This window comes from Silurus aristotelis (genome assembly GCF_946808225.1).
Source record: "Silurus aristotelis genome assembly, chromosome: 24".
Classification (NCBI taxonomy): Eukaryota; Metazoa; Chordata; class Actinopteri; order Siluriformes; family Siluridae; genus Silurus; species Silurus aristotelis.
Genome location: NC_139597.1, coordinates 5,492,137 through 5,518,765, shown reverse-complemented (window position 1 = coordinate 5,518,765; position 26,629 = coordinate 5,492,137). Strand labels below are relative to the sequence as shown.

Below are 26,629 nucleotides of genomic sequence, written 5' to 3'. Positions count from 1 at the left end.
TTGCAATGTTCTCTCCCTCCTTTTTTTTTCTCCTGGCAGTAGTTCAGAATCAGAGCTGGAGGAAGAAGGGGAGGAGCTGTGGAGGAGGGGGGTGGAGCCACAGGCCTGGGCAGATGGAGAGAAGGAGTTAGATAGTGAAACAGAGCAAAATAAGGAAGAAGAGAAAGGAAAGCATGAGAAGGAGGCTGAAGAACAAGAATGCGTTTCAGAAGGAGAAGAGGACGAAGGGGAGTCAAGTGATGGTAGGAGGTTTTGCACCTTTTTGTTGAATTTCTGAGAAATTTGAAACAGTGCTTTCAATGTAGGACCTAAGAACCATTAAAAACCTCCCTAACATGTTATAGGCAGGGCCATATACCCGTTGTTGTAATTATTTGTATGTATTATTTTACATTATGCATGACTAATTGTTAATATAATACATTATATGTAATAGTTTTAGATTATTAGTTATAACAGTAACTCCTTTCCTTTAAAAAACCCAAGTCACAATTCATCAGACAATCATAGCATAATCAGAAGAAATATAATGTTATATGAACACCACTTATAATGCATCATAAGCATCATAAGCATTACCATAAACTGTAACCTTTTCAAGTAAGTAAATAAGGAATACAACACTTAGTGGCATGTTATCATAGGAAAACAATCTATAACGCAATATATAGAGGTTGACAGACGAGGTCAGACGGGAGTCTCCCTGGATTATGATGTTTGCAGATGATATTGTGATTTGTGGTGAGAGAAGGGAGCAGGTTGAGAAGAGCTTGGAGAGATGGAGATATGCGCTGGAGGGAAGGGGAATGAAAGTCAGTAGGAGTAAGACAGAGTACATGTGTGTAAACGAGAGGGAGAGCAGTGGAGTGGTGCGGTTGCAGGGAGAAGAGGTGGAGAAGGTGGAGGAGTTCAGGTACCTGGGGTCAACAGTGCAAAGTAATGGAGAGTGTGTTAGAGAAGTAAAGAAAAGAGTGCAGACAGGGTGGGGTGGGTGTAGAAGAGTGACAGGAGTGTTTTGTGATAGTAGGGTATCTGCATAAATGAAAGGAAAAGTTTATAGGACTGTGGTGAGACCTGCGATGTTGTATGGATTAGAGACAGTGGCATTGAGTAAAAGACAGGAGGTGGAGCTGGAGGTAGCAGAGCTGAAGATGTTGAGGTTTTCGTTGGGAGTGACGACGATGGACAAGATTAGAAATGAGTTTATTAGAGGGACAGCGCATGTTGGATGTTTTGGTGACAAGGTGAGGGAGGCGAGATTGAGATGGTTTGGACATGTGCAGAGGAGGGACATGAATTATATTGGTAGATGAATGCTGAGGATGGAGCCACCAGGTAGGAGGAAAAGAGGAAGGCCAAGGAGGAGGTTCCTGGATGTGGGGAGGGAAGACATGCAGGTAGTTGGTGAGAAAGAGGCAGATTTAGAGGACAGGGTGGTATGGAGACGGATGATCCCCTGTGGCGACCCCTAATAGGAGCAGCCGAAAGAAGAAGAAGAATCTATAATGCAATCTGGAATTACTGTTGTCACCATTAAGCTTTTTTTTCAATCATGAATCTATTTTCCAGTAACACGATATTCCAGTGCTGACACTAGAAACATATATTTGTTGATTCTTAATAGCTGAACTATATGTTCTTTTAGTTTCTATTACACCTGTCATTGTTGTCACTGCCGCTGTTTATTAACACAGCATTGCGGTATCATTAATGTGTATAATGCTTTAACTTACATGCATTTACTGTCTCTCTCTCTCATTTCTAATTCCTTTTAACAAGTTTTTATGTGGGGACTTTTAAATTGCATGGTTCTTGCGTGTTTCTTTAGTAATGTATGTGTTTCTTATTGAATTGTGTGTGTTATGTGTATAAATAGAGGGTGAATACTGCCCTTGGGAAAAAGAGTTGCATTTAGGGGTGTGGCTAAAGGAAGAGGAACCAGGTGGAATTAAAGGTAGCATTGTTTCCTAATGTGATGGACCACCTACCTTTTCAGTTCTGTTCTTTTTTTTTATTACTAATTTTACTTAAAACCCATTACTCAGCATTTGGTGATGCTATGCATGGTCATGTGCCCACACTGCATCTTGTGGTATGAGTTGCCCGATAGTGCAGTAGTTTTTTTTTTCTGTTTAGTAATATTTAACATATTGTTTTGGGATATGCTATTGAGAGATTTTGTGCATATCTGGAACAATGTTTATGATTTTGATTATTTTGCGGCTTCCTTGACTTTTTCATTACCAACTGCCGAAAGCAAAATCTACAGAATTGATTAATACTGGCCAGATTCCCTTTGTATTTTTCAACATTTCTCAAAAATAAAATTCTAAATTGTATTGATCATAATCAATACGGAGTACACAAAACTTTTACTTGAGGTAAAGTAGAGATACAGTAGGTAAAATATGACTCCAATGAAAGTAAATGTGCTTTCTTTAAACTTTCACTTGAGTAAAAGTACAAAAGTATTTAATTGTACAAAAGTATCCGAAGTACTACGATTTATTATGGCTATAAGGTTCTATTATTATTTTTGCTTTTGCTTAGTTTATGTCAAAAGTCTCTTAACACACCAATCTATTAGTAGAATGATATTAATGAGTCAAACACTGATTGATATCGATTGAAATGATCATGAGCCCAAAACCTTCTTTTTAACTACTTCAAAAAGCATTGTGCAAATAAGGCCACAGGTGATGTAACAAGTTAAAGTCTGGAGTTTCTTCCATCATTTATTCATCTCAAAATGTCCTGCTTGCTCTTAAACTGATGCTGAACTGTATGTTGGTGATAAGTAAAAACCACCAAGCGCCAATCAAAGCAAGTTTAAAACAGAGCGCTCCCTTTACCCTGATTGGTGGATTGCTGTTTGACCAGTTAAGTTCATCCACTCATAAATAAAAAAGGAACGACTGATTTTTCAAAATGTAGTTGATTAAAAAGATATTTGACTTTAAAATGTAGTGAAGTAAAAGTCTCCCTAAATGTTAATACTTCAGTAAAGTGCAAATACGTGAAAAAGCTACTTAAAAAGTACAGTAACGAATGAAATGTACCTCATTAATGTCCACCACTGATCATAATAAAACTTTTTTGCCCCTTAATGATTTTGTTTCATTTAAAGTTTTAAGGTTAAAACGTTTTTCACCTTCGACCTTCAGAAGAAATCTTTGTTGCTTGAGTTTACATCCATGCTTTATTTTAGTCTGCTTTCAAATTGCAATGTGGCATGTTGATGCTTCTTCTATTAAAAGATTCCTGATATTAGTCACAATCTCAACATAATCACTTTTTACTTTTCCCAGAGTCTGGTCAGGAACTCATCGATGACCCAGAGCTAAAACCTCTTTCAGACAGAAAGACTGAATCTACTAGCTCTGAGCCCCTGGAGCAACCGACCTCATTAGATTTGCAAACCCAACACACACTGATGGTAGACCCTACACACACCTATACACCCACATGCAACCCTCTTGTGACACCAGAGGACCCAACAGCCAAAAGATCTGGGGTCATTGAAGAATTTTGGCAAAAGAGTGCCGAAATCAGGAAGAGTTTGGGGCAATCTGTGGTGCCTGAGACCTGTGATCCTGACACCCAATCCTCAGACACTGGAGATCCATTTGACACCTCTGCATACATAACATCTAATTCCAATTTGCCTTTACACACTTCCTGTGAGAGTGACTCAATCAACCAAACCTCAGGTACACTAACTCAGAGCTCTGACACTAACAGTAATCAGACCCCTTCAACAGCTGACCTACAAAATGAAAACACACATTTCCAAGGTACATCCAAATATGGCAGCTTTCTCTTTCCCGAAGCAAGGATTGTGTCTATGAAGGAGGGAAATGACCTAGAGGTAGTGGAAAGGGTAGAGGTTGTACAACGTATTTCATTGGTCCATAGGCTTGGACTCACTTTGGAGGGTCAAGTAGCAAAGGGAATCGACTTGACCACTGCCTCCTTGCCCTCCAAGACCAGTGGAATCCAAAGATTTTCAGACCCAGAGTTAAGATTTTCACTTCTTTCTAGGAGTCCTCCAGTAGCTAGACAGAAACTTGATTTAAATCACTCAGATCCAATTCTAAACAAGAAACAGTTGTTGAGTTCCTGTACTGTCCCTATTCGAAAAGAGCTTGTAGAGCATGACAGACTAAAATCTCGCCTAAATAGTGCTCGGAGTTTACCTCTCGCAGAGGTGGAGGTCTTATATGCAGGAGAGGCAGATGAATTGCATCCTCATCCTGCGATGTCCCATTACTCCAGTGTCACAGAAGCTCACGTAGCTAGCATGCGAAGCAAAAACTTTGCGAAGGACAAGACTACACCGGAGGGACAGAGGAAACTAACAGACCCCTTACAAGTTGCTGGGCCTAAAGCCTGCCAAGAGAGGCCAGAGATTGAGACACTAGAGGAGGAGGAGAAGGTAAAGAAGCGGAGCTCACTGTTCTTGCCAAGAAAGAACCAAAAAACTAGCAACCTCTCAGGGGGAACACCGCAGGAAATGGGAAAACACAAATCCTTGTGGAAGAGTGTTTTCTCAGGGTATAAGAAAGAGAAAAAAAGAAAAGAGGCCGAAGGACGTTCCAGGACTTTACCGAACAATGTCAGCCAGGAAAACAGGAAGAGAATTCCTGCCGTTCGCAGAACATCAGGTAAAAACCAAAAGGGCCGCTTTCTAGTTTCCGCATGGCATCAGAGAAAGAATTGAAAATGAATAGAAGTGAGTGGTAAATAATAGATTTGTCAACATTTCTTGTTAACAGACCTGAGCTACTCTGAACAAACAGACGTGTGCTGCAGTGTTATGTTAGACATATCTCCACTTAGAGTTCAGGTAGGAACAAAACTATTTCCTTTCTCTAGACTTTACTCCCTTGCACTGCTTTTCCATCCTCTCTGGACACTTGTTCAATATAAAGATCATTTGTAGCACTTTATATTTGTCTCTTGCATAAGTTCATTCAGTCTGGTGACAAAGGATAGAAAGAATGAGAATATTACACCAGGGGTGAACTGCCATGTGACCATGTTTTTTAGCTGAGTCAGGAGGTGTCTGACCTCATCAGGTCAGATGTTCTGAAAGAAACAATCAAAGAGGAAGAGAATGAATTCGAGGAGCATGATAAGGTATAAAATACAACTGTTTCAGCCCATTGTCAGTGTTGGTGATGTTAGGTTTTTAGAGGAACAAGCTGCATGGACTTTTCATGTAGTAAGTGTGTATGTGTTGTAAAGTTGTAGTCTCTTAAATGCCTGTGTTGGAAAGTAGAATCCTCAAATGACCTTTAGTTTGTTTCAAGTGATCATAAAGGTTTTGTATAGAATCATAGAAGGGGGTTTTTCTTTCAAGGAAAGTTCCAAGTACCTCTTTTCATTCTGAGGGTTTAGTTTCTAGAAAAATATCTTTCCCCCCTAAAAACTGTTAAACTTTTTTAGAGTAGATTTTCAAATACTTCCCCTTAATATGTATTGTTGCTAGTTAGCTTCTAGCACTATGAGCTGTCCTTTTGGGAGTACTATGCAAGTTTGTTTGCTTCCACTATAACTAATTAGGTTTTCGCTTTCTTTCTCTCCCAAGTCTGTTTACGTACCACACGCATTGGCATTCAAGAGAGCATACGCTATTAAGGTAGAGCCAACATTCACTTTCACGCAGCCTGCCCACGTTTTAACTTTCGCTATCCAACAAAGTAGCATTCAGCCTGCTTCTTGATTCTGTTACCCAATAGAAACGCAGCATGAAGTCGCAGGGATTAGACAAGGTGGAGACCCCAAAATCATCATGTTCCACTGAGATGGTAGGGGTGAGGGTGGTGTTCCCTGACCCCTCGAGTATAAGCTTATCTTCTACACTGTTTCAGAAAGCAGGAACCCAGGATGAGCTCGACGCCAAGCTGACCCGCAGAGTACAAAGAGCTGCACGCAGGCAGGCCAAGCAGGAGGAGCTGAAAAGGCTTCATCGTGCACAGGTCTGTGTGTGTTTTAGAGTTTTTTTTATATTCTATATGACTATATGTCGATTAGGCCAGACTGCCAAGAAGCTTGCAGAATTTAATTTTTTTTTTTACTTCACACCCCATCGTAGACCCTACAAACTTATTTTTTTGCATTCTGAATAGATAAAATTCCATTTTATTTGTATTTAGTTTAGTGGTCTAGTGGTTGGAATGCGTCGCTCTCACCGCTGCGGCCCGGGGTCGATCCCCGGTCAGGGAACCCACCCCAGCCATTAGGGTTGCACAAGCCAGTGCACTCTTAGTGCCGGTCCCAAGCCCAGATAAATGGGGAGGGTTGCGTTAGGAAGGACATCCAGCGTAAAAACGTGCCAAATCAAACATGTGGATCATGAATACGGATGATCCGCTGTGGCGACCCCTAATGGGAGAAGCCGAAAGAAAGTTTATTTGTATTTAGTTTTAAATATGATCACAGTAGTATATCTGGATGTTATTTATTACAGTGGAACCCGGTTATGTCGATGTCGAAGGGGGTCGCCAAAAAGCATCGAGGTAACCGATGATCGAGATAAACGAAAATCAAAATGGCGGCAATATATTAACGTGCTTAAAATTTCTTTATGTACATGATGTGCGTTAATAAATGAGAATGTGCATGCACGTGTTTTTGAAGGTTTTTTTTACACAACAGCGTTGCCGCGATTTGTTTGATGAAGGCATGTTATAAAAATACATACAGTACATGTTTATCTGTCAGTAATCCACCTGCCACGCCCCCTTTAGCGCCCCCTTCAGCGTGGCAGGTGTTTTCTCGGCCGCTTTCTCTGAAGCTCCCAGCTTCAATCGCACACATCTGGTGCTCGTTTATCATCATCACCAGCTCCTATTTAAACTTCCACACTCTCACCGTCCTTTATTGTTGCTATATGTTGGTTCACGGCGATCGTTGTTATCGCGCATGCGTATCCCTGTACGTGTCTTCTCACCGGCTGCGCTTTTCTTCCCAAAGCGCATCGCGGATTCCCCCCGGATCCTGCCGGTGTTCATTCTATGCTTTTGCTGCTCATCCCACTTTCCGCACCGCCAAGCGCGGCCTCGCCTCCCGTTCATCGCATAACATTTAACAACAAAAGGCATATGTGCACTAACTAACAGCAGAGATTCACCAGTATACAATACAACACCTGTAGCAGCTGTAAGGTTTGATTTTTCCGCCACTTCCGCGAGTTCTTCTGCGGCTGCACAGCGCGAGATAACTGACGTTAAATGGCAAATTTTTTCCCCTTTGTGGTCGAGATATCAGGGTTAGTCGACATAACACATAATTTGGCGGTTCCACTTCAAAAACGTCGACTTAATAGGGTTAGGGTTAGGGTTAGGGTTAGGGTTAGGGTTAGGGTTAGGGTTAGGGTTAGGGTTAGGGTTAGAGGTAACCGAGGGCGAGATAACCGGGTTCCACTGTACTTGGTTAGTTAGGTACGGTTCAGGGCCTTAGCTGGTACAGTGCAGACAAACCAAATCGTTAAAGCGGATCAGTGAAACAGAGTGACTAAATATTGGACAAAGAAAATATGGCCTCCCTTTTTTTTCTTTAATTTATTATTTGGATTTATTATGGTAACCTGGTATGTTGTAATAAAACATGGATTGGTCTTAAATTAAAATTTTGCAAATGGATTTCCACTCATGTAAACAACAACAAAAAATCTATTTAGTATGTATATATTTCTCTGTACATTTACTGCATTTGACAGAAGCCCTTATCCAGAGCGACTTACGTTTGTCTCATGCATACAACGGAGCAGCGGAGTGGTTAAGGGCCCAACTCAGAGGCCCAGGATTGGGAGCTTGTTGAGGCTGGGATTTAAACTCCAGTCCACTGCTTTAACCACTAAGCTACTACTACCACTGTAGTGTAACATGCTAAAGCCTGATGACAACACTTACCAAGTTACATGTAGAGTAGCCCTGCTACTCCGGTATCGTGGCAAAAAACCAACTAGGTAATTTGATTGCCATGTCAGATGTACAACCAAAAACCTTTTCCACTTAGAATGTTGGCAAACAAATCATTGTTTAATCTCCACCATTATCTGGCTTCAAGCAAATCTACAGTGAAGACAAGATTATGCTCTGTTATCTGGTCAATATATCAAGTTATTATATCTCAGTATTAAAATGTTTTCCCACTGAAGCACTGAAATTGCAACCTGCAAGATCCTACAGGCTGCAGCCAGAAAAGTCTACAAAAACGAGCGTACAAAATGTATCAGATGTTTTCGAAGCTGTAAATCAATGACTCTCCTCTGATAATTAGAATGATTATCTGATCGTATCGTGTGTCATTTTTCAGACTAAAGTGTACGTGTGTTTGTTTTCATAGATAATCCAGCGGCAGTTGGAGCAGGTGGAAATGAAGCAGAAGCAGTTAGAGGAGAAGGGCATTGCTGTGGAGAAGGCTCTCAGAGGAGAAGCTGGTATCGTCAGTCTTCTGTTCTCTGTCTCTTAATAATATTACTTAATTGTGTGTGTGTGTGTGTGTGTGTGTGTGCATTCAATACATGAACATTTTTCTTCATCAGACGTCTGAAACATTCATCAGCATTGCTATTTATTAAAATATTAAGTGTCAGGAATAGACCTAAGTTGTTCTTTGCTCACTAGTATGTCCTTGTTGTAGACTACTGGGAGGACTCTAGTGCCTCAGACGTACTGGACATACACCTGGGTGGTATGTAGCTTACCGTAATCAGGACCAGGCTAACAATACCAACAAGCCATGAATGATTTCCTTCTTACGGAGAAATGTTTTGTGCTGAAGAATCTGTATAGGCCAGGCTTTCAAAATATGCCTTTTCTTCATTCGCTTTGTGTGTTTGGATTTCTTAAAATCATCTTCTTCTTTAATAGAATGGCTGATGGCTAAAATGGCTAACAACGATTAACTCTCTTTTGCTAGCTTTCGATCCTAAATTAGTTTTGAAATGGTGTCGGATTGCGTGTGTGTGTGTGTGTGTGTGTGTGTGTGTGTGTGTGTGTGTGTGTGTGTGTGTGTGTGTGTGTGTGTGTGTGTGTGTGTGTGTGTGTGTGTGTGTGTGTGTGTGTGTGTGTAGTTCTCCTGAATAGGCAAAATGTACCGTATTTTCCGGACTATAAGCCACTACTTTTTTCCTACGTTTTGAACCCCGCGGCTTAAACAACGAAGCGGCTTATTTATGAATTTTTCCTGGGTTTTTCCCGGTTTCACAAACTTCAAGCCAATAAACTGAACCCCATAACATTAGACCAATGAAATTTCCGAACGGAAACGAAAAAACGCACCTCACCTGTTCTGAGCTGCACGGCTTCGGGAGAAAAAACTTTTTTCACGACGATGCCAAAAGAAAAACTAGAGAGAAATACAGTAGTTGTGAAAGGAAGGAGGAAGACAGTGAACAATGACTTTCTTGGTCGGCTACTGTTTAGATACAAGCCGTTGTAACGCGTTGAGTCTGGGTGAAGGAAGAGCTCGCTAACTCCAGTTGCAACAGAAATCATATAAGCACAGACAGGTTTCCAAAACTCGTGCTTTTTTGTTATTCTTGGCAACAGCGTTAGGGGTTAGTCATAGAAACTTAGAAATGAGCATCAGAAAATAATAAGGACATATTCCTCGGTGTGCACACATGCAGTAATACCGGAAAAATGCTGCGCCAGGCTATTCTCAAAATACCGCTATGCTTCTAAAGGAAGCGCCACATATTTCACACGTTACACCATGTAACAGACACTGTCTTTCGTTAAAGCCTGTGTAAAGTTTATTAGTTTCAATGTCGACATTGCTTATAGACAGGTGCGGCTTATTTATGTTTAAAATAAAAATCTTTGTCAAATTCAGTGGGTGCGGCTTATATATGGGTGCGCTTAATAGTCCGGAAATTCTGGTAAATGATTTTAAAGCTATCTTCAGTATAAGACATTAAAGTATTACACAAATCAGTGAGAAATGTAGGTGTTTCATTTATGGTACATGCTAGGCTTTGTAGCATTGCTGGCAAGTAGCAGAACTGGTTGGCTAACACTACTAGATACATCCACTCATCAGAGTCTAGGGGTGTCCTCGACTAAGGATTTAAGTCGTCGAATAAGAGTTGTCAAGTCTTCCTTACTTATAGTATAGACTGATAGTCGAGTCCTTTTGTGAGTTTCCTCACAAAATTCCTCAATACATTGGAAAAGCAACAGAATTTGCATTACAAATCTAATTGAATTAAGTACAGCACAACATCAATGCACCAAAAAAACAATTTAAAAATGTACTTACAGAATTAAATTATAACACAATATACCTTTACACAATCTCTTAGACATTGTTGAATATTTAAATCCCTGCCTCCAAGATGCTCATGTGTCGATCACAGACAGAGGTGGCAAAAGTACACACATCCTTCACTAAAGTAAAAGTACTGATACTCCTGTTTTAAAATACTTTCCTTTTTCTTGTTTCCGTTCTCAGTCATGTTACATCACTGACTCTCTCTGTCTCATCCACGTTAACCCCAGACTTCTTGTTGTCGTCTGATTTGCTCATTGTTTGCTTAGTAAACTAGTCTACATCTGTGGTGTGTGAAATTCAGGTAATGATAAACTAGTGGTAGATAGAAAAAAACACGCAATGACAAGAAATAGGCTGATGGTCTGAAAACGGTGCAATGAGAAGAAAAAATTTCACCAAATTGATAAAAAAACTAAAGTAACGAGCCTGGTTTAAAAATGTAAGAAGAAAAAAGTACAAATATTTGTGTAAAAAAAAAAAAAATTGTAAAAGTAATATTAAAGTAGTGTCTGTAAAAAAAATTATTAGTGAAGTAAAGTACTGATACCAGAAAAATCACAGTAAAAATAAGTATTTGTACTCATTACATCCCATCTCTGGTCTTAATTTTATTTTATTTATTCACGTACATTGAAAATATTTATTAAAAGCTCCTTTCTTTTCACATTTTTTTTACAGCATTATCATATTGGGCAGAATATTAACTTATTGGGAGAAAACCAAAAAGTTCTATGTGAAATCAGACACTGTATATGAGAGGATACGACTTATATGAGTTTCTTTCTGTGTCAAATGATATAAGAAATAACGGGAACTAGGAAGTGAAAAGTTTATTGGAAATCCGAGGAAAGTCGGATCAAGTGCCATAAGATTTATCCATACTATTGTGTCCTACCTGATTTTGATTAGAGTTGAGAATTGCATTGACTTCTTGCGCACATGTTACTGGTCTGAATGCAGGGTTATGCAAATTATTTTCAGGAAGGTAAATGTACAATGTGACCTTGTAGTTTTAAAGCTAAAAGGGTCTGGTTTTACTCTCATATCTAAAGGTTAAAATGGCTTCCTCGGCAGGTCAGTCAGCCGTGTCCGAGCCTATTTTCATCTCATCATTTCACCTCATCATATTCTCCTCTTATTCTTCCATGTGCTACATCTGATGTCCTTGAAACGTTTGCTCTGTCTCTTTTCTGTCTTTCTCTTTTTCTGTCTCGTTGTGACACTAGTTGAACCCTTTTGCGGTTCCCCTCGTAGAAGACCCATCTCCCTCTGTCCTTGTTGTTCCCAAGAAGGTAACTAAACCTCTGTCCTTCCAAATTTGTAGGCAAATCAACCTAGCACAGGTTCCACCTGAAGTTCTTATTCAGTCCATAATTTAAGCTGCTGGATATAGAATTATGGGCTGATACAATGCCTTTCTTGTTTAAATATGTGATAATTTAGCAAAGTAATATTTATAAAGTGTGTTGCTTTGCTCTGGTCTGCTTCGTGGAAGCTGGAAGTCTTTAGAGACCAGTGAATACACATTTATAAAGAATTTATGGTGTGCAAACTCAACCAAATTGTGTGTAGTGACATTAGACAAGTAATTGTCTGGTTTTAAATTGCAGCCTATTATTACTACTATTGCGCACTGCAAATAAATGATTTTAGAAAATATTTTAGCTAGCAAACAACGTTGGCTAGCTTGCTAATCGCAGCTAGCTAGATGAAGCACATGCTTTTGTTAGGGATTGTGTATTTATTAAATGACTTCTTTGCGTAGATTGCTATCAGAATTTTAAAGTTTGTGGTGTGTATTATTTTTATTATTAGTTTTATTTGAAATCTACGGTCTTAAATTTAGCTATTTACCTCACATTAGCTTAAAGATAACTAGCTATTGGTTTGAGGACACATGATGGTGTAATCTGATCATTATTTTACAGTTTTGGTCTTGAAATATATACAAAATAATACACAACAGCAGTTTAGTGGCCTTTTAACCATTGTGGATGTTTATCCTCTTCTTCTACTAAAGACTTATTTTCTTTCTCTTCCCTCAATTTTTTGGTCGATTGTTGTACTTAGCTAGAGCCAAAGGCACGGAGCATGACCACTCGTTTTACGTCTGTACAGTCTTTTTCCTTTACGTAGTCCACGAACCCCCACTCCGCCAGCTAAGTGCGTCTAGTTCTCTTCCTTCTTATTGTCATTTTTCCTCGGTTTCTTTTTCTTTTTTGTTTGTTCCAGACTGCATGTGCATGGTGCACCTGATCTTTTTTTATTTTTTTTATTTATTTATTTTTTTTAAACTGCAATTGGAAAGATTTACGAAAGAAAGTGTGTGTGTGTGTGTGTGTGTGTGTGTGTGTGTGTGTGTGTGTGTGTGTGTGTGTGTGTGTGTGTGTGGCGCCTTCTTGCATGCTTCTCTGTTTTAAACCCACACTAACAAGCCATTATTAGACACAAACCTAGTAAATCCTAGAAAATATTTTTGCTACTTTTTATCCAAGCATGTTCTTTGCATGTTCTCCTCTCTCTTCATTTTTGACCCCACCCCTTCTTCGGTGTCCCATTAGGAATGGGAAAGAAGGACGATCCCAGCCTGATGCACCAGTGGTTTAAACTGGTCCAGGAGAAAAACGCACTGGTGCGCTACGAATCAGAGCTCATGATATTGTGAGTGTCTTTTATTACAAGGAGCTGTGACTGTATACACAGTTTTTATAGGGGGGGGTGTATCAGGTTGCTCAGATTGTGCAGTGTGTGTGTGTGTGTGTGTGTTTGTGTGTAGCGCTCGAGAGCTGGAGCTGGAGGACAGACAGAGTCATCTGCAGCAGGAGCTGAGGGAACGAATGGCAGTGGATGGTCAGTGCAAACACACACACACAAACATAAAAATATACATACACTAAAAAAGGCTTGAACATTTTCAGCTGTCGGAGCCAAATTAAGATCATAATTAGGACAATTTTATCAAGCTTACACACATTTTAGACTAACATCACATATTAAGAGGGTGCAATAGAGATGTTAAGAGATAAAATTGCACAGATTTGATAGAAGAGTATCTGCAGGAGTAAAAGGGTAATGTTTATAGGACTGTGGTGAGACCTGCGATGTTTTATGGTTTAGAGACAGTGGCACTGAGTAAAAGACAGGAGGTGAAGCTGGAGGTAGCAGAGCTGAAGATGTTGAGATTTTCGTTGGGACAGGATTAAAAATAAGATTATTAGAGGAATTGGTCATGCAGGATGTTTTGAAAACAAGGTGAGGGAGGTGAGATTGAAATGGTTTGGACATGTGCAGAGGAGGGACATGGGGTATATCGGTAGAAGAATGCTGAGGATGGAGACACCAGGAAGGAGGAAAAGAGGCCAAGGATGAGGTTTATGGATGTGGTGAGGGAAGACATGCAGGTGGTGGCTTTGAAAGAGGCAGGTGCACAGGACAAAGGGAAATAGAGACAGATGTTCAAATGAAAGAAGAAGAAGAAGAAGAAGAAGAAGAAGAAGTACCCACGAGAGGAGGTGGTTTAAATACCTGCATTTTTTCCATCCTAATTGCCTCCAAGAAATTGTATATCTTAATATACACTTTCTTGACAACGATACTAATAAAAGCCAATCAATCAATCAATTAGGTTCATATTAGTCCAACTGACGGTATAACACTGTAGAAAGGACATTACTAATAATCACACTTTTGGTTTTTTACTCTTCCATGTTTGTAATGTTTTTTATGAATTATAATCACACTCTTGGTCTTACCCAAATGAGGATGGGTTCCCCTTTGAGTCTGGTTCATGGTCAGGTTTCTTCCTCATACCATCTAAGGGAGTTTTTCCTTGCCACAGTCACCCCAGTCTGTCATTCATAATACACAATATATAATTACACATAGTTCACGTTTTTGTTGTATAATTCTTCAAAGTAATTCTGCTTTGGGACAATGTCCATAGTGAAAAGTGCTCTAGAAATAAACATGAATTGAACTAAATATTAAACGTACCAAAGCATTCCGAGTTTCATGTCCAGACCGTGTAACAGTTTCTTTTCACATGTAATTCAACTACTCAATACAAAAGGACAAAACGTTCACACACACACACACACACACACACACACACACACACACACACACACACACACACACACACACACACACAAAAGATCAAACTCATGAGCTTTTTCCACAAAATTGCTGTTCGCACAATTTGCTGTATTACATATATATATTTGTGTATTTAAATATTCATATTAGTTGTATTTATATATATTGCTATTTGCACTTCTGGTTAGATGCCAACTGCATTTCATTAGCCATGTACTTGTACTCTGCACTATGACAAAATTGACTCTAATCTATTCTATTCTAATCTAAAAGCATACTTGATCTGCTTTGACTTGAATTTATACGAACGATCATCTCGAGAAAGGACACCCAGTGCCCACCTGTTAGCAGAATTAAAACCAAGTACGCTTTTATCCTTTTTTCAGACCATCTAAAAGATGAGGAGGAGCTGACTGAGGAGAGGCGAATCCTGGGTGAAATGCTGGATGTTGTAGAGCAGAGGGATTCTCTAGTGGGTCTTCTGGAGGAGCAGAGGCTGAAGGAGAGAGAGGAGGACAGCGACCTTGAGGCAGCCATGTTGTCTAAGGGATTCAGCCTGAATTGGGCTTAAACACACACACACACACACACACACACACACACACACACACACACACACACACACACACACACACACACACACACAATCGTGTAATCTCTGCGTAAAATAAATAAGGAGGAAGTGAACATTGAACACTGGATACTAACTAGGAAAAGTCAACTACGACATTTGGACCTACACCCAAAACTAAATGTATTTCTACTGGACCATATTTGCTTTGGCTCGAGTATTAAATAATTTAAAATATTCTGTATTATCAGGCGCTTGGGCAATTTTGCAATGTATATACAGTATACTGTGTATTCGAAAAAGAGGCAAGTCGAAGGAAATTTGTCTCGTAATAATCTAAAGGGCAAAAAATCAAATATAAGAAAGAAGATGCCTTGCAATGGAACAGTATTTCGCTAACTGCACTACGATAATATGCATACGTAACCCTCAAATGCTGCTTTAGCTTTTTTTATTCATATATTTTTCTTAGATTGATTTATCACAGAAGAGAAACGCAGAGATTTTGAAGCGTATTTGACTGATTCTATTTTTGTTGATTGATTAAAGACAGAGGTAAGGAAACGGACTTCGGGGTGAAAAGCCTGTGTGTATGCGATGGTTTAAAGATGTTTTAACCGATGCGTAAACTAATGTATAATTTATTTATAGCATTATTTTATTGTTTAACGGAATTGTTTTGCTAGCTTCTCATGGCAAAGTAACACCAAAAACTGCTGTCTGTAAGAATGTATTATTTTGCTGAAATAAAATGCACAATAATTTATACACTTTCAGAATGGAGCACTTGTGAGAAGAATTTTTAAACACTTCCCCAAATCGATAGCGATCATAAGGATTTTTATTTATTATGACTAACAATGGGGTTATTATATTTAAAAAGCAGCTGTAATGAATGGTTAGATTTGAATGCTGTGTGATTGTTTGGAAACTTGCAAACTGATGCAAGACCTGATGAACAGTGCATGTCAAAAGTGTTTTATGGTTTTTGAGAGACACGTACTAGGTTATTTAATAGTATGAAGCCAAAAAATATATAAATATACAGGTGTTGAACTTTATTTTCATTTAAAAAATCATTTAGCATGATTAACAGCTTTACAAACTCTTGGTATCTGGACAGTTTGCTTCTCCAAACTTTCAGCTGAAATACTTTGTCATGCCTCTTGTAAAACTTGCCAAAGGTGTTCTTCACTAGTTCGATATTTTTTCTTGTGATCCAGTTAAGCCCAGAGCAGTTCAATAGGTTTTAGGTGCGGTGACTGAGCAGGTCATCCCATGATGGATAACACTCCAGCTGACTGTTTGCTCTCTAAATAAAGCTCAGAGCTTGGATGTATGCTTCAGGTCATTGTCTTGTTGTATGATGAAGTAAGTTCTAATATGCCGCAGTCCAGAAGGATTGCATAGTGTTGAAATATGAAACGGTAGCCACCATGGTTCAGATTTAATTTCACTCGGAATAAGTCTCCATCCTACTCTGCTCTAAAACATCCACAAAAAACCATTAGGCTTCCACCTCCATGTTTGACTGTGTGTCTTTTCTCAAAAAAAAAGCTAATTTGGACTCCACAGAACTTTACTGTCCAATTCTTTTTGCCTTTTACTTATACTATGTATACTGCATATAAGGAAAATGCAAGTGTCTCTGAACAATAATAAGTGTTCTAACTGTATATTTTAATTAAAAGCACCTAGGTCCACATCTTAACTGGATGAAAAATCTAAAGTATTTTTTTTTTACATTGTATTTAATTTAAATTAATTCAATAATAATGATGAACAGATATTTTGTATCACAGTTTATATTTTCCACCATCAAATGTTCAGAGGGGGGGAAAAAAGTCACTTAGATTCGGCAATTCAGCCTGTAATTTAAAATTCACAGGTTTATAATTCTAATACAATATCATTGCATTAGTAATCATTCATTCACATTTACTGTAGGCATTGTATAATCATAGATTCATAACAAACAAAACTCTGGTGGAAATCAAAAATGTTAAAGTGTTCTGTAAAGTGAAATTTATTTTTCATTTTATGATCAGCGTTTCCAGTGTCGGATGTTTATGTTTATAACAGGAACCTATCTCACAGATGTTCCATGTTGTTAAACGTAAACGTTTCTTTTAGCCTAATTAGCTTAAATCTTTAATTTTGGTATAAAAATACCAGCATAGTAAATCACTTTTGGGTGTGCTGCTAAAGGAAAATAATCATGGTGGAAACACATCACACCACATTGTTGTGCCTCAGCAATGCATTCCTTATTTGATATAAATGAATTGTGATGATCTGATTTTGAATATATACTGTAGCCTACATATACAGTCATGTGAAAAGGAAAGTACACTGTCTTTCAATTCTATAGTTTTAGGTATCCAGACATAATAAAAGATCATATGGTCCCATTTAGAAAAAGGCAGCCTCAGATGAATAGCACATGACATATTACACTGTCAATTATTTAAAAAATAAATAAAACATGGAAAAGCCATGTGAGGAAAGCTAAGTAAACCTTTATTGCTTCTATAAAAGTTCCTTGATTAACTGATCATCAGCAAGTGTGGCCACCTCTATAAAAACCCAAGTTTTAGCAGTTTGCTGGTCTGAAACATACAGGCATGTGTTAATACAACACCAAGGAGGATACAGCAGCAATAACTTTAGAGAGAGAGAGAGAGAGAGAGAGAGAGAGAGAGAGAGAGAGAGAGAGAGAGTGAAGGGTTATAAGGCCATTTCCAAAAAAAATGTCAAGTATCATTCTACATTGAAGAAAATGATTCACAAGTGCAAAACATTAAAGTCATTAAAGTTAGCAATCTTACTGGACGCTCGAGAACATTCACCAGAACATCGGACATTGCAATGTTTAGAGAAGCTGCAAAAAACACATGAGTTACATCTCCGACTCAAGAGGCCTCAGTTAGAATGTTAAATGTGAAAGTGCAGTAAAATTAGAAGCAGATGAAACAAGTATGGGTTATTTTTAAGGGTTGCCAGTAGAAGGCTTCTTCTCTCTTGAAGAAGAAGAACATGGAAAATAACATCTGTAATAAAAACACAAGACTTCTGGAACATGGTTCTTTGGACAAATAAGACCAAAGTGGAGATGTTTGGCCATAATGGACAGCACCACATTTGTGAAACATATCAACACAAAAACCACAAAGCAACTCTCAAAAATGGTGGTTGAGGATTGATGATTTGGGCTTGACATGAAATGTCATTGAACTCCTCTGTATCCCAAAGTATTCTAAAGTCAAATGTGAGAAAATCTGTCTAACAGCTAAAGCTTGGCTACAATTCTCTCCAATGTGGCAGGACAATGATCTTAATCACACCAGCACATCTGCGACAGAATGGCTGAAAAAGAACAGAATCAGGTCCAGTTAAAGTCCAGAACTTAACCGGTCCGAAATGCTGTAGGACCTTAAATCTCAATGACTTTTAAAAAAAAAATCCCCCAAAATGATGTGAAGAATCGATAGAGTCGTACAGAACAAGATAACTGCAAGTTCTTGCCGATAAAGGTGCTTTTCCAAGTTGTTGAATCATGAGGTGTGCTTAGATTTTCACAAATAGTTGATTTCGGTTAAATTTTTTCTACCAGTAAATAATAACAGCGTACTATGTCATGTGTTGTTTATCTGGGGTTCTATTCACCTACTGTAATTCTAAAGCCAGATAATGTTTTATTATTTCCTGATTCATGTAAACAAAAAAACTCAAAGAGGATGTACTTTCATTTTCACATGACCATTTGGCCCAGGGCCAAGTCCTCTACATACATTTCCTCAGCCTGTGAGCCTTTTTGGGGTTTGTTTTACTTTTTTTTTTTAACAGTTATTAGGAAGTTTCTCTGTACATGCCCTCAAGCCATTATTATGATGACAGCTGCAAGATTGCATGATTTATGAGATTCAGAGACGCATTTTTGTAATCATTTTCACATTAAATGTATGTCTAAACTCTTCCTCCCTACCTTCTTACTTTCTTTCTACATTCCTTTCTTCACTCTCTTTCTTTTTCTTTCTTTCTCTTTCTTTTTGCCCTCCTTCTTACATTTCTTTCTTTCTTTCTTTCTTTCTTTCTTTCTTTCTTTCTTTCTTTCTTTCTTTCTGCCTTCCCTCCTTCCTTACTTACACACTTCACTCTCTCTCTCTCTCTCTCTCTCTCTCTCTCTCTCTCTCTCTCTCTTTTCCCCTTTTTTCTTCCTTTCTGTTTTCTTTTTTTGTGCACAATTTGTCAGACTCTCAAACTCCCACAGCCTCTACCACCAAGTGTATGTCATATGTGTGTTACACACACACACACACACACACACACACACACATATATATATTTATATATGTATATATATTTCTTTATTTATTTTTGGGGACATATGGCTCACGGGACCGGAACTGCCCGGAAGTGGCTGGATTTCTCTCCTTCTCTCCTCCCTACTGTGGATAGTGACCGCCTCTTTCCATCTTTTCCAACAAACCTCGTCTGTTTCCGCTCTTGTTGTACGAGAAGGGAAAAATGGACACCAGTTGAGCATTTACAAGTTTACAAGTATTTGTTTTTATGTTCTCCATCTTTTTACAGCGATCAAACATTTTTACTCTGGCGCGCGCGTGTGGAACATGAGGCACGAGCGAGAAAGAGTTAAACACTAACTAAAGTTATTACTCATAGTCCAGATTTAGGAAAAAAAAAAAAAAAACAGAAGCTCGGGTTTACTTTTTTAAGGAATATTTACAAAAAAAGGTGAGTGTGATCGATGTGCTTTAAATGCAAAAATACTTTTTTTTTTTTTTTTTAACATTATTCATTATGTTGCTATTTTTAAGCAAAAATAAGCGCGTGCTCGGTTTCTCTGTTCTGCGTGGATGTTTGTAAGCATCTGGACATGGATCTGCAAACGCATTCTACATCAAAGTCAAAATGCATGACTTGGTTTTCTCACTTCATCTCAGCTTGTCCACTTTTCCATTAACACTGCATTCCTCATAGGTGATGTTTCAGATGATGCCTCATGTCTTTACTGATGGATACCTGGAAAAATAAACCCTTTTTTTCAGAAAAAAGTAGCTCATGCATGCTCAGATACATCACGTGTGTGATTTGCATGCATATACAGTTACTTAGAATAAAATAGAGTTGTGTCCGAGTGAAGAAATGATTTTGGTCACCACAGATAAGGGAATTTGAAACTTCCAAAACTTGTTGGGTGAACGACCCCCAAATGGATAATGCTGAATTTTTTGTGTGACTCATGTCCTGACCAATAAAATGTAGGACTGCTGTAACATTAGTGACTCAAAACCAAAGAAATCTTCCTTGCACTGATTAAGCAGTCTGAAGAATAATGAGTAATGTAAGGAAATGGGGGATCAGTGATTTGGTTGTTTTAGGCTGTTATTTGTGTTTTGGCTTTTGGAAATAAGTGTGTTCAGTGATTGATTATTGGGAAAATGATAATCAGTGATTTGATGTTTTGAGGGAAATTGGTTGTCTGTGGCTGGCTGTTGGGAAGGAAGATGTTCAGTGATTGATTATTGGGAAAATGATAATCAGTGATTGAAATGAAATTGGTTATTAGTGATTGATTGTTAGGAATGAATGTGATCAGTGATTGATGATTGATTAAATGCTGATCAGTAATTTGTTCTTCAGAAAGGAAATTGCTTATTATTGGTTGGCTGTTGGAAATGAAGGTGTTTAGTGATCGATTATTGGGAAAAATTATTAGCGTTTTGGTTGTTTAGTGGAAAATTGGTTATTAGTGTTGGTTGTTGGGAATGAAAATGATCACTGATTATGGTGAAATATGATGGACAGTAAATAGTTGTTTGGGGGGCATTGGTGTTTGGGTGTATGGAACGATGATGATCAGTGATTGCGTTATTGGGAATAACCGTGATCAGTGAGAAGTATTTTCTCTGTTCTGGTGCATATCTCTTGAAATTAACCTCCCATTGATACCTGAACAGTAGAATCAGTCTAAAAAGCATAACCTTACAGTTACCTCTTCGAAGACTACTTCAGTGAGCACTTCATTATTTATTTCTTTTTTTGGTATATTACCACTTAAACAGGGTTTTATGACTGATGATATTCTTAGTAAACCAGGAGCAGGATGTATTTGTTGATGGAGGCTTTGAATTACTTCTGTACATTGCTTTGAATAAAGGTGTCTGCCAGAGACTTTAAATATAAATGACCATGACAACGCAAAGTCATGCTGTATACACTGATATTGAGACGAGCGATCCTGCTTTCACTGCTCTTATATCAGGCAGCTGTGGTATGAGTCAGGAACCATACTGAGTTCATTAAGAAAAGTTTTTTCATTAGACGTAAAATTGTCAATTGACGAAAAAGTCAAAATCTAACGATGAATGCACAAAATCCGAAACTATATCAGTGTGTGTGTGTGTGTGTGTGTGTGTGTGTGTAGGAGGTTAATGACATATGAGTCAAGAGTTTTTGATTTTCAATATTTATTTTTTCCCAGATTATAGCACTCAGTAAAAAAAAGGAAGGACCGGTGTCATGTGAAATCCTTCCTTTTGATTATTAAGGAAATGTTTTCAGAAGCGATCAGATTCCATAAACTATTTAGGGATGCACCAATGTCACTTTTTCCTCTTTGGAAAACCCACACTCATGTCACTCAGGGGGGAAATGTATAATAGACCGGCTTCCATATCTAATAGTTAGATCATTTTTGGATTTGTGTGCAATCGGGTGCATCACCAATGCATTCTTATGTCTTGAGTTTTAGTATAAATATATGTTAACATTAAGCCAGTAATGCTTCTACCAAAACGGAAATAAAAAAAAAATGTAAAAGTTTTATCTATATGTTGATCTGTGTTATATATAGGATGCATCATTCAGTGCCTGTTTGGAGATTTTTGAGACACCTGCATGTTCCTTTTATTTCTATGCAACAAACTAGTTTAAAGACAAAAAATTTAGAAGAAATGGACAGCGATGACTGGAAGAATGTTCTGTGGACTGATGAGTCTAAATTTGCCAATTTTGGCTCTAACAAAAGAACATAAGGCAGAGAACATACGAGAAGATGTTAGCAGACTGCCTCACCCCCACAGTCAAACATAGAGGTGGAAGCTTAATGGTTCGGGGTTGTTTTGGAGCATGGAAGGTTGGAGACTTATTCCAGGTGAAAGAAAAACTGAACCAACATGTCTGCTATTCTATACTTCACCGACATGCAATTTTATCTGGATTGCAGCCAACTGGAATTGACTTCACTATTCAACAAGACAATGAGCCAAAGTGAACGTCTGGAGTGTTATCTGTTATGGAATGACCTGCCCATTCACTGCACCTAAATCCTGTTGAACTTCTCTTGGATGAACTGGATCACAAGGCACAGATTCTTACAGTGTGTAAAGCTATTTCATGCTAAGGGAGGATTTCTCAATCAAAAACAAGTTCAACATCTGTTATTTTATATATTTGTCAGGCTTCATACTGTTAAATGTTCGGGTTTGTTGCATAGAAAATAAAAGGAACACGCATGTGTCTCTCAAAAGGCATAAAAGCGATATACAGGCTCTCTATACTAGTTCTTGTATCAGTTAGCATGCCTTTAAATAATGGCACAGCATATACATTTAGTTAACTCCCAAATCAAATTCACTAATAACAAAAATCGATTTTAAAATTTGCGATCATCATTAGAGCTGTTCAAACCCACTAGTCATACTAATACAGATATTCGCATCAAATATTTCAGTCAGAACATTTGATGAGGTAAGTAGAATTGAATATACTCCTTAAAAGCATTGTTGGTTTTTTTTTTTTTTTAGAAATGTTCCTGCTCTAAAGCTTGCTTTTGTTTTCCCCTCCACTTTCTGTTGTGTAAGGCAAAGCTGTCAAAGCTCTAGCTTGGGAATTTATGGAATTTGTAATTACTGGATCTGTCCTCTAGGGGCCAGTCTATTCTCCAGCACACTCTACTGCCTACTGTTGCTTAGTAAAGGAGCTTTTTTTTTTTTTTTTTCATAAATAAAGGTGCCTTTTACTTGTCACATATACATTACAACACAATGAGATGCTATGAAATGTTAGGAAGCTAGAGTTAGAGGGATAAGGGCCATGCTCAAGGGCCGAAGAGTGGCAGCTTGGCAAAACCTTCTGATTAGTAATCCCGAGCCTTAACTTCTGAGAAATTATACAGATGATGATTGTGTCATTTTAGCATCATTAATTAGTTCCTCTACATTTATTCCCAATAAATATGACATTAGCAATGGCAAAGAAAATCTTCCTGAGATGGTATGAGGAAGAACCCTTCAGAGGAGTCGGATTTAAAAGGGAACCCATCCTGACGCTAAATATCTATTCATTATAGTTCCGTCATTGTAGCAAGCAATGTTTATATAAAATACAATCTAAATCCATCAAGACATCAGGAGGTGGAGCTGGAGGTGTAGGCAGAGTTGAAGATTCTGAGTTTTTCATTGGGAGTGATGAGGACCGAGCAGGTAGGATGTTATGGAGATGCGATAAAGATGGTTTGGTCATGTGCTGAGGTGGGACATAGGGAACATTGGTGGAAGAATGCTGAGGATGGAGTCACCAGGAAGGAGGAAAAGAGGAAGGCCAAGGATGTGGTGGGGAAAGACATGCAGGTGGTTGGTTTGAAAGAGGCAGATGTCGATGACAGAGTGATATGGAGACGGATGATCTGTGAAGACCCCTAAAGGGATCAGCCAAAAGAAGACAGACAAAAATATTTAATTCGACTAATATTTCACAATTCTGAATGTAACTATAAAGACTAAGTAGTATGATATGCTTCGCTCTGATAATGTAAAAACCCGCAATGCTGCTATAACTGGCAGATTGATGTATAACCTGTAAGAGGAATAAATCCACTTTGTGTCTGAGTGTGTGACAGCACTGTTACAGCATTCACTTATTCACTTATTCACTTATACCTTACATTATACGTGTGGAAGATTTTTATAACCCAGCATAGTTTTAGCTTTGTGTGTGTCTGCAGTACATTCTAAAGGACAGCTGATGTGTGTTGACAGTGTTATAAAACCACATTACTAATGTAAGTACTTGATGCCCAAGAGAAAAGCTCCAGAGTGCCTGTGTGTGTTTGTGTGTGTGAGAGAATATGCAGACGTGCAAAAAAAAAAACCGGGCCTGTGTTGAAGAGCCGGATTTTTATCTCCTCTCACACACGCCGCAGAGTAAAAGTCTAGTTCTTGTGTTGGTTATATAACATTTACCATTACATAGTAATTAAGCGGTGATTAAACCTAAACAGATGCTTTGGTTGTGTAGTTTTCTGTCCCACACCCACACTAGAGTACCTAAGACTTTTTCGATAAATGTAATTAAACTTCTCTTGTGGATTTAAATACACAGCTGCACAAAAACAAAGCAATTAAGGGTCTGTTTGGACCATGCAGGTTAATCACGTCTGGCAGTCTGCAAAAAAAATACTCGACTTGTTTGTTTTACTTCCTGCTGTTCGATCGATCGAGGGTCAGATCACTTGCTTATTGGAATCGAACGGTGCTAGAGTTCGATCGGAACGAGATTAAGATCCGCCTTCAGACACTCACCGATTTCTCCGTCACTGTGTCATTATAGTGCTCAGTGTATATTTACCACACATTCTCGGCTAGGGAAGCTTCAGTCTCTCCATGCATAGGCGATCTTCTTAGCGATAACCCTTGCAGTTTAAAAACCTAAGCAACTAATGATGCGAATCGTCTGAGCTGATTCCAAGAGGAGATTAGAAGAGTTTATGGATGTGGTGAAGGAAGACATGCAGGTAGTTGGTGTGAAAGAGGCAGATGTAGAGGACAAGGGGGGTATGGAGACCGATGATCCGCTGTGGTGACCCCTAATAGCAGCGGAAAGAAGAAGAAGAAGTGATGCACAGCAGATTCCTGAATCCAATTTATCAGAGAGCTATTTGTGTAAATTTTAATATAGAATGCTCTAATATGAAATTATTTGACAGGACATTTTAAGGCTTCCCCAGTCAGGGAACCAACCCCAGCCATTAGGGTTGCACAAGCCAGTGCACTCTCAGTGCCGGTCCCAAGCCCGGCTAAATGGGGAGGGTTGCGTCAGGAAGGGCATCCAGCGTAAAAACGTGCCAAATCAAACGTGGATCATTAATACAGGTGATCCGCTGTTGCGACCCCTTATGGGAGAAGCCGAAAGAAATTTGACGGGACATTTCAATTTATTGTTAGAAACATTGAAACAAAAAACTACATTTCAGCAAGTATAAAAACTGGGTATCTCCAATTCTCTTTGCAGAACAGAGTTTTTGCTGCATGTGTTACTCAAATTATCACTCCAATATACTTCTTTTTTTGTACAAAAAAGTGCAAAAACAAGCATGCAGGGCAGCTCTTGCATTTATTTTTATGAGAAAGAAGGATTTGGGGTTTGAGTGCACGTCCTGGAACTGGGAGCAAGACCACACAAGCGATTGCACATCGATGTGACACGCGAACACCCCTACATCCACAAAATAACACTTCAGAAGCAATAAAGGTCATGTTTTGTAAGGAATGCACTGAGATATGAGAACGTGTTCTCACCTAACCAAAGAACTTTGTAAAACAATATGGTGTGTATGCTGAAGTCTTTAATAAAATCAAGTGCACACTTTTTTTTTTTATAGGAAAAAAAGAATTCCAAGACTTTTGTCCAAGACTTATTTATTTTAAAACTCTTATATAACTAAGTTCATGCAGATGTTTAGTGCCAGCAGCTGTTTGTTGAATCTTTTATGTTTTTGAGTTTTTTGAGAAAAATGATCAGTGGGTTAATTGTAGAGAGTGCTGTGGGAACTGTGTGTAGGCAGCCAGCTGTGTGAAAGAGAGAGAGAGAGAGAGAGAGAGAGAGAGAGAGAGACACTCACACCGATCCTGGCTTAACGAAGTCGGGCGATAGCTGTAATTAGCAATGAAGCAGCTTTCCACTTTTTAAACTTGTCGTTCATGCGATGCAGGAAACATGCTTGCTGAGGGAGTGGGGGAGGAAAAGCGATTACGTGCATTAAAACCTGGCCCGATCCAGCTGTCTAAGTGCCCTTGACCAAAAAAAAAAAAAATCCCCCACCACATTCCTGTTAGATGGTGTATTAAAAAGGCAAGCTGACCTTAAAAAGTAGTTTCAGCTGAGAGCTGCAGAATATATATTTTTAAGGGTTTTACGGGGTAATGTAAAGCAATAGCAAATAGATTTAAAGGAAATCGCATTGATTATTCATTAAAATTCAATATATTGTGTGAAAATTGTTCACAGAAAATTTCAAATGGCCTTGTTTTTTTTTTTTTTTGAGGAACTGTTTGATTCTTGATGCACACATTACTCCGAAGTCAAGTCACATTTATTTTTTATAGCACTTTTTCACAAGGGACATTGTCTCAAAGCAGATTTACAGAATTTAACAGTTAAGGTAAATGGTGTGTATTTATCCCTGATGAGCCGCCATGGCGAATGTGGCAAGGAAAAACTCCCTTAGATGTTATGAGGAAGAAACCTTGAGAGGAACCAGACTCAAAAGGGGAACCCATCCTCATTTGGGTGACATCAAGAGTGTGATTATAGTCTTTAAACAATACAGAACACTGGAGAGTGAGAACTAACCCGGAATATAAGATTATGAGTAAT

The 26,629-nt window shown here is 38.5% G+C and overlaps 1 protein-coding gene across 11 annotated transcripts in view; it reads left to right on the top strand.

Moving 5' to 3' along the window:
* Positions 1-15,726, top strand: part of mical3b (microtubule associated monooxygenase, calponin and LIM domain containing 3b) — a 37,683-nt gene extending 21,957 nt beyond the window's left edge. For 4 of the 11 annotated variants that reach the window (XM_083528806.1, XM_083528811.1, XM_083528810.1 and 1 more), the window contains 11 exons: positions 40-242; positions 1,877-1,954; positions 3,309-4,664; positions 4,776-4,846; positions 5,591-5,641; positions 5,742-5,981; positions 8,353-8,446; positions 8,650-8,700; positions 12,846-12,945; positions 13,061-13,134; positions 14,766-15,726. In XM_083528806.1, coding sequence (XP_083384932.1) covers positions 40-242; positions 1,877-1,954; positions 3,309-4,664; positions 4,776-4,846; positions 5,591-5,641; positions 5,742-5,981; positions 8,353-8,446; positions 8,650-8,700; positions 12,846-12,945; positions 13,061-13,134; positions 14,766-14,950 — 2,503 coding nt within the window. In that variant the 3' untranslated portion in view covers positions 14,951-15,726. The remainder of the gene's footprint in view (positions 1-39; positions 243-1,876; positions 1,955-3,308; positions 4,665-4,775; positions 4,847-5,590; positions 5,642-5,741; positions 5,982-8,352; positions 8,447-8,649; positions 8,701-12,845; positions 12,946-13,060; positions 13,135-14,765) is intronic. The other 7 variants (XM_083528809.1, XM_083528813.1, XM_083528808.1 and 4 more) reach the window with 4 other exon arrangements.
* The last annotated feature ends 10,903 nt before the right edge of the window (positions 15,727-26,629 follow it).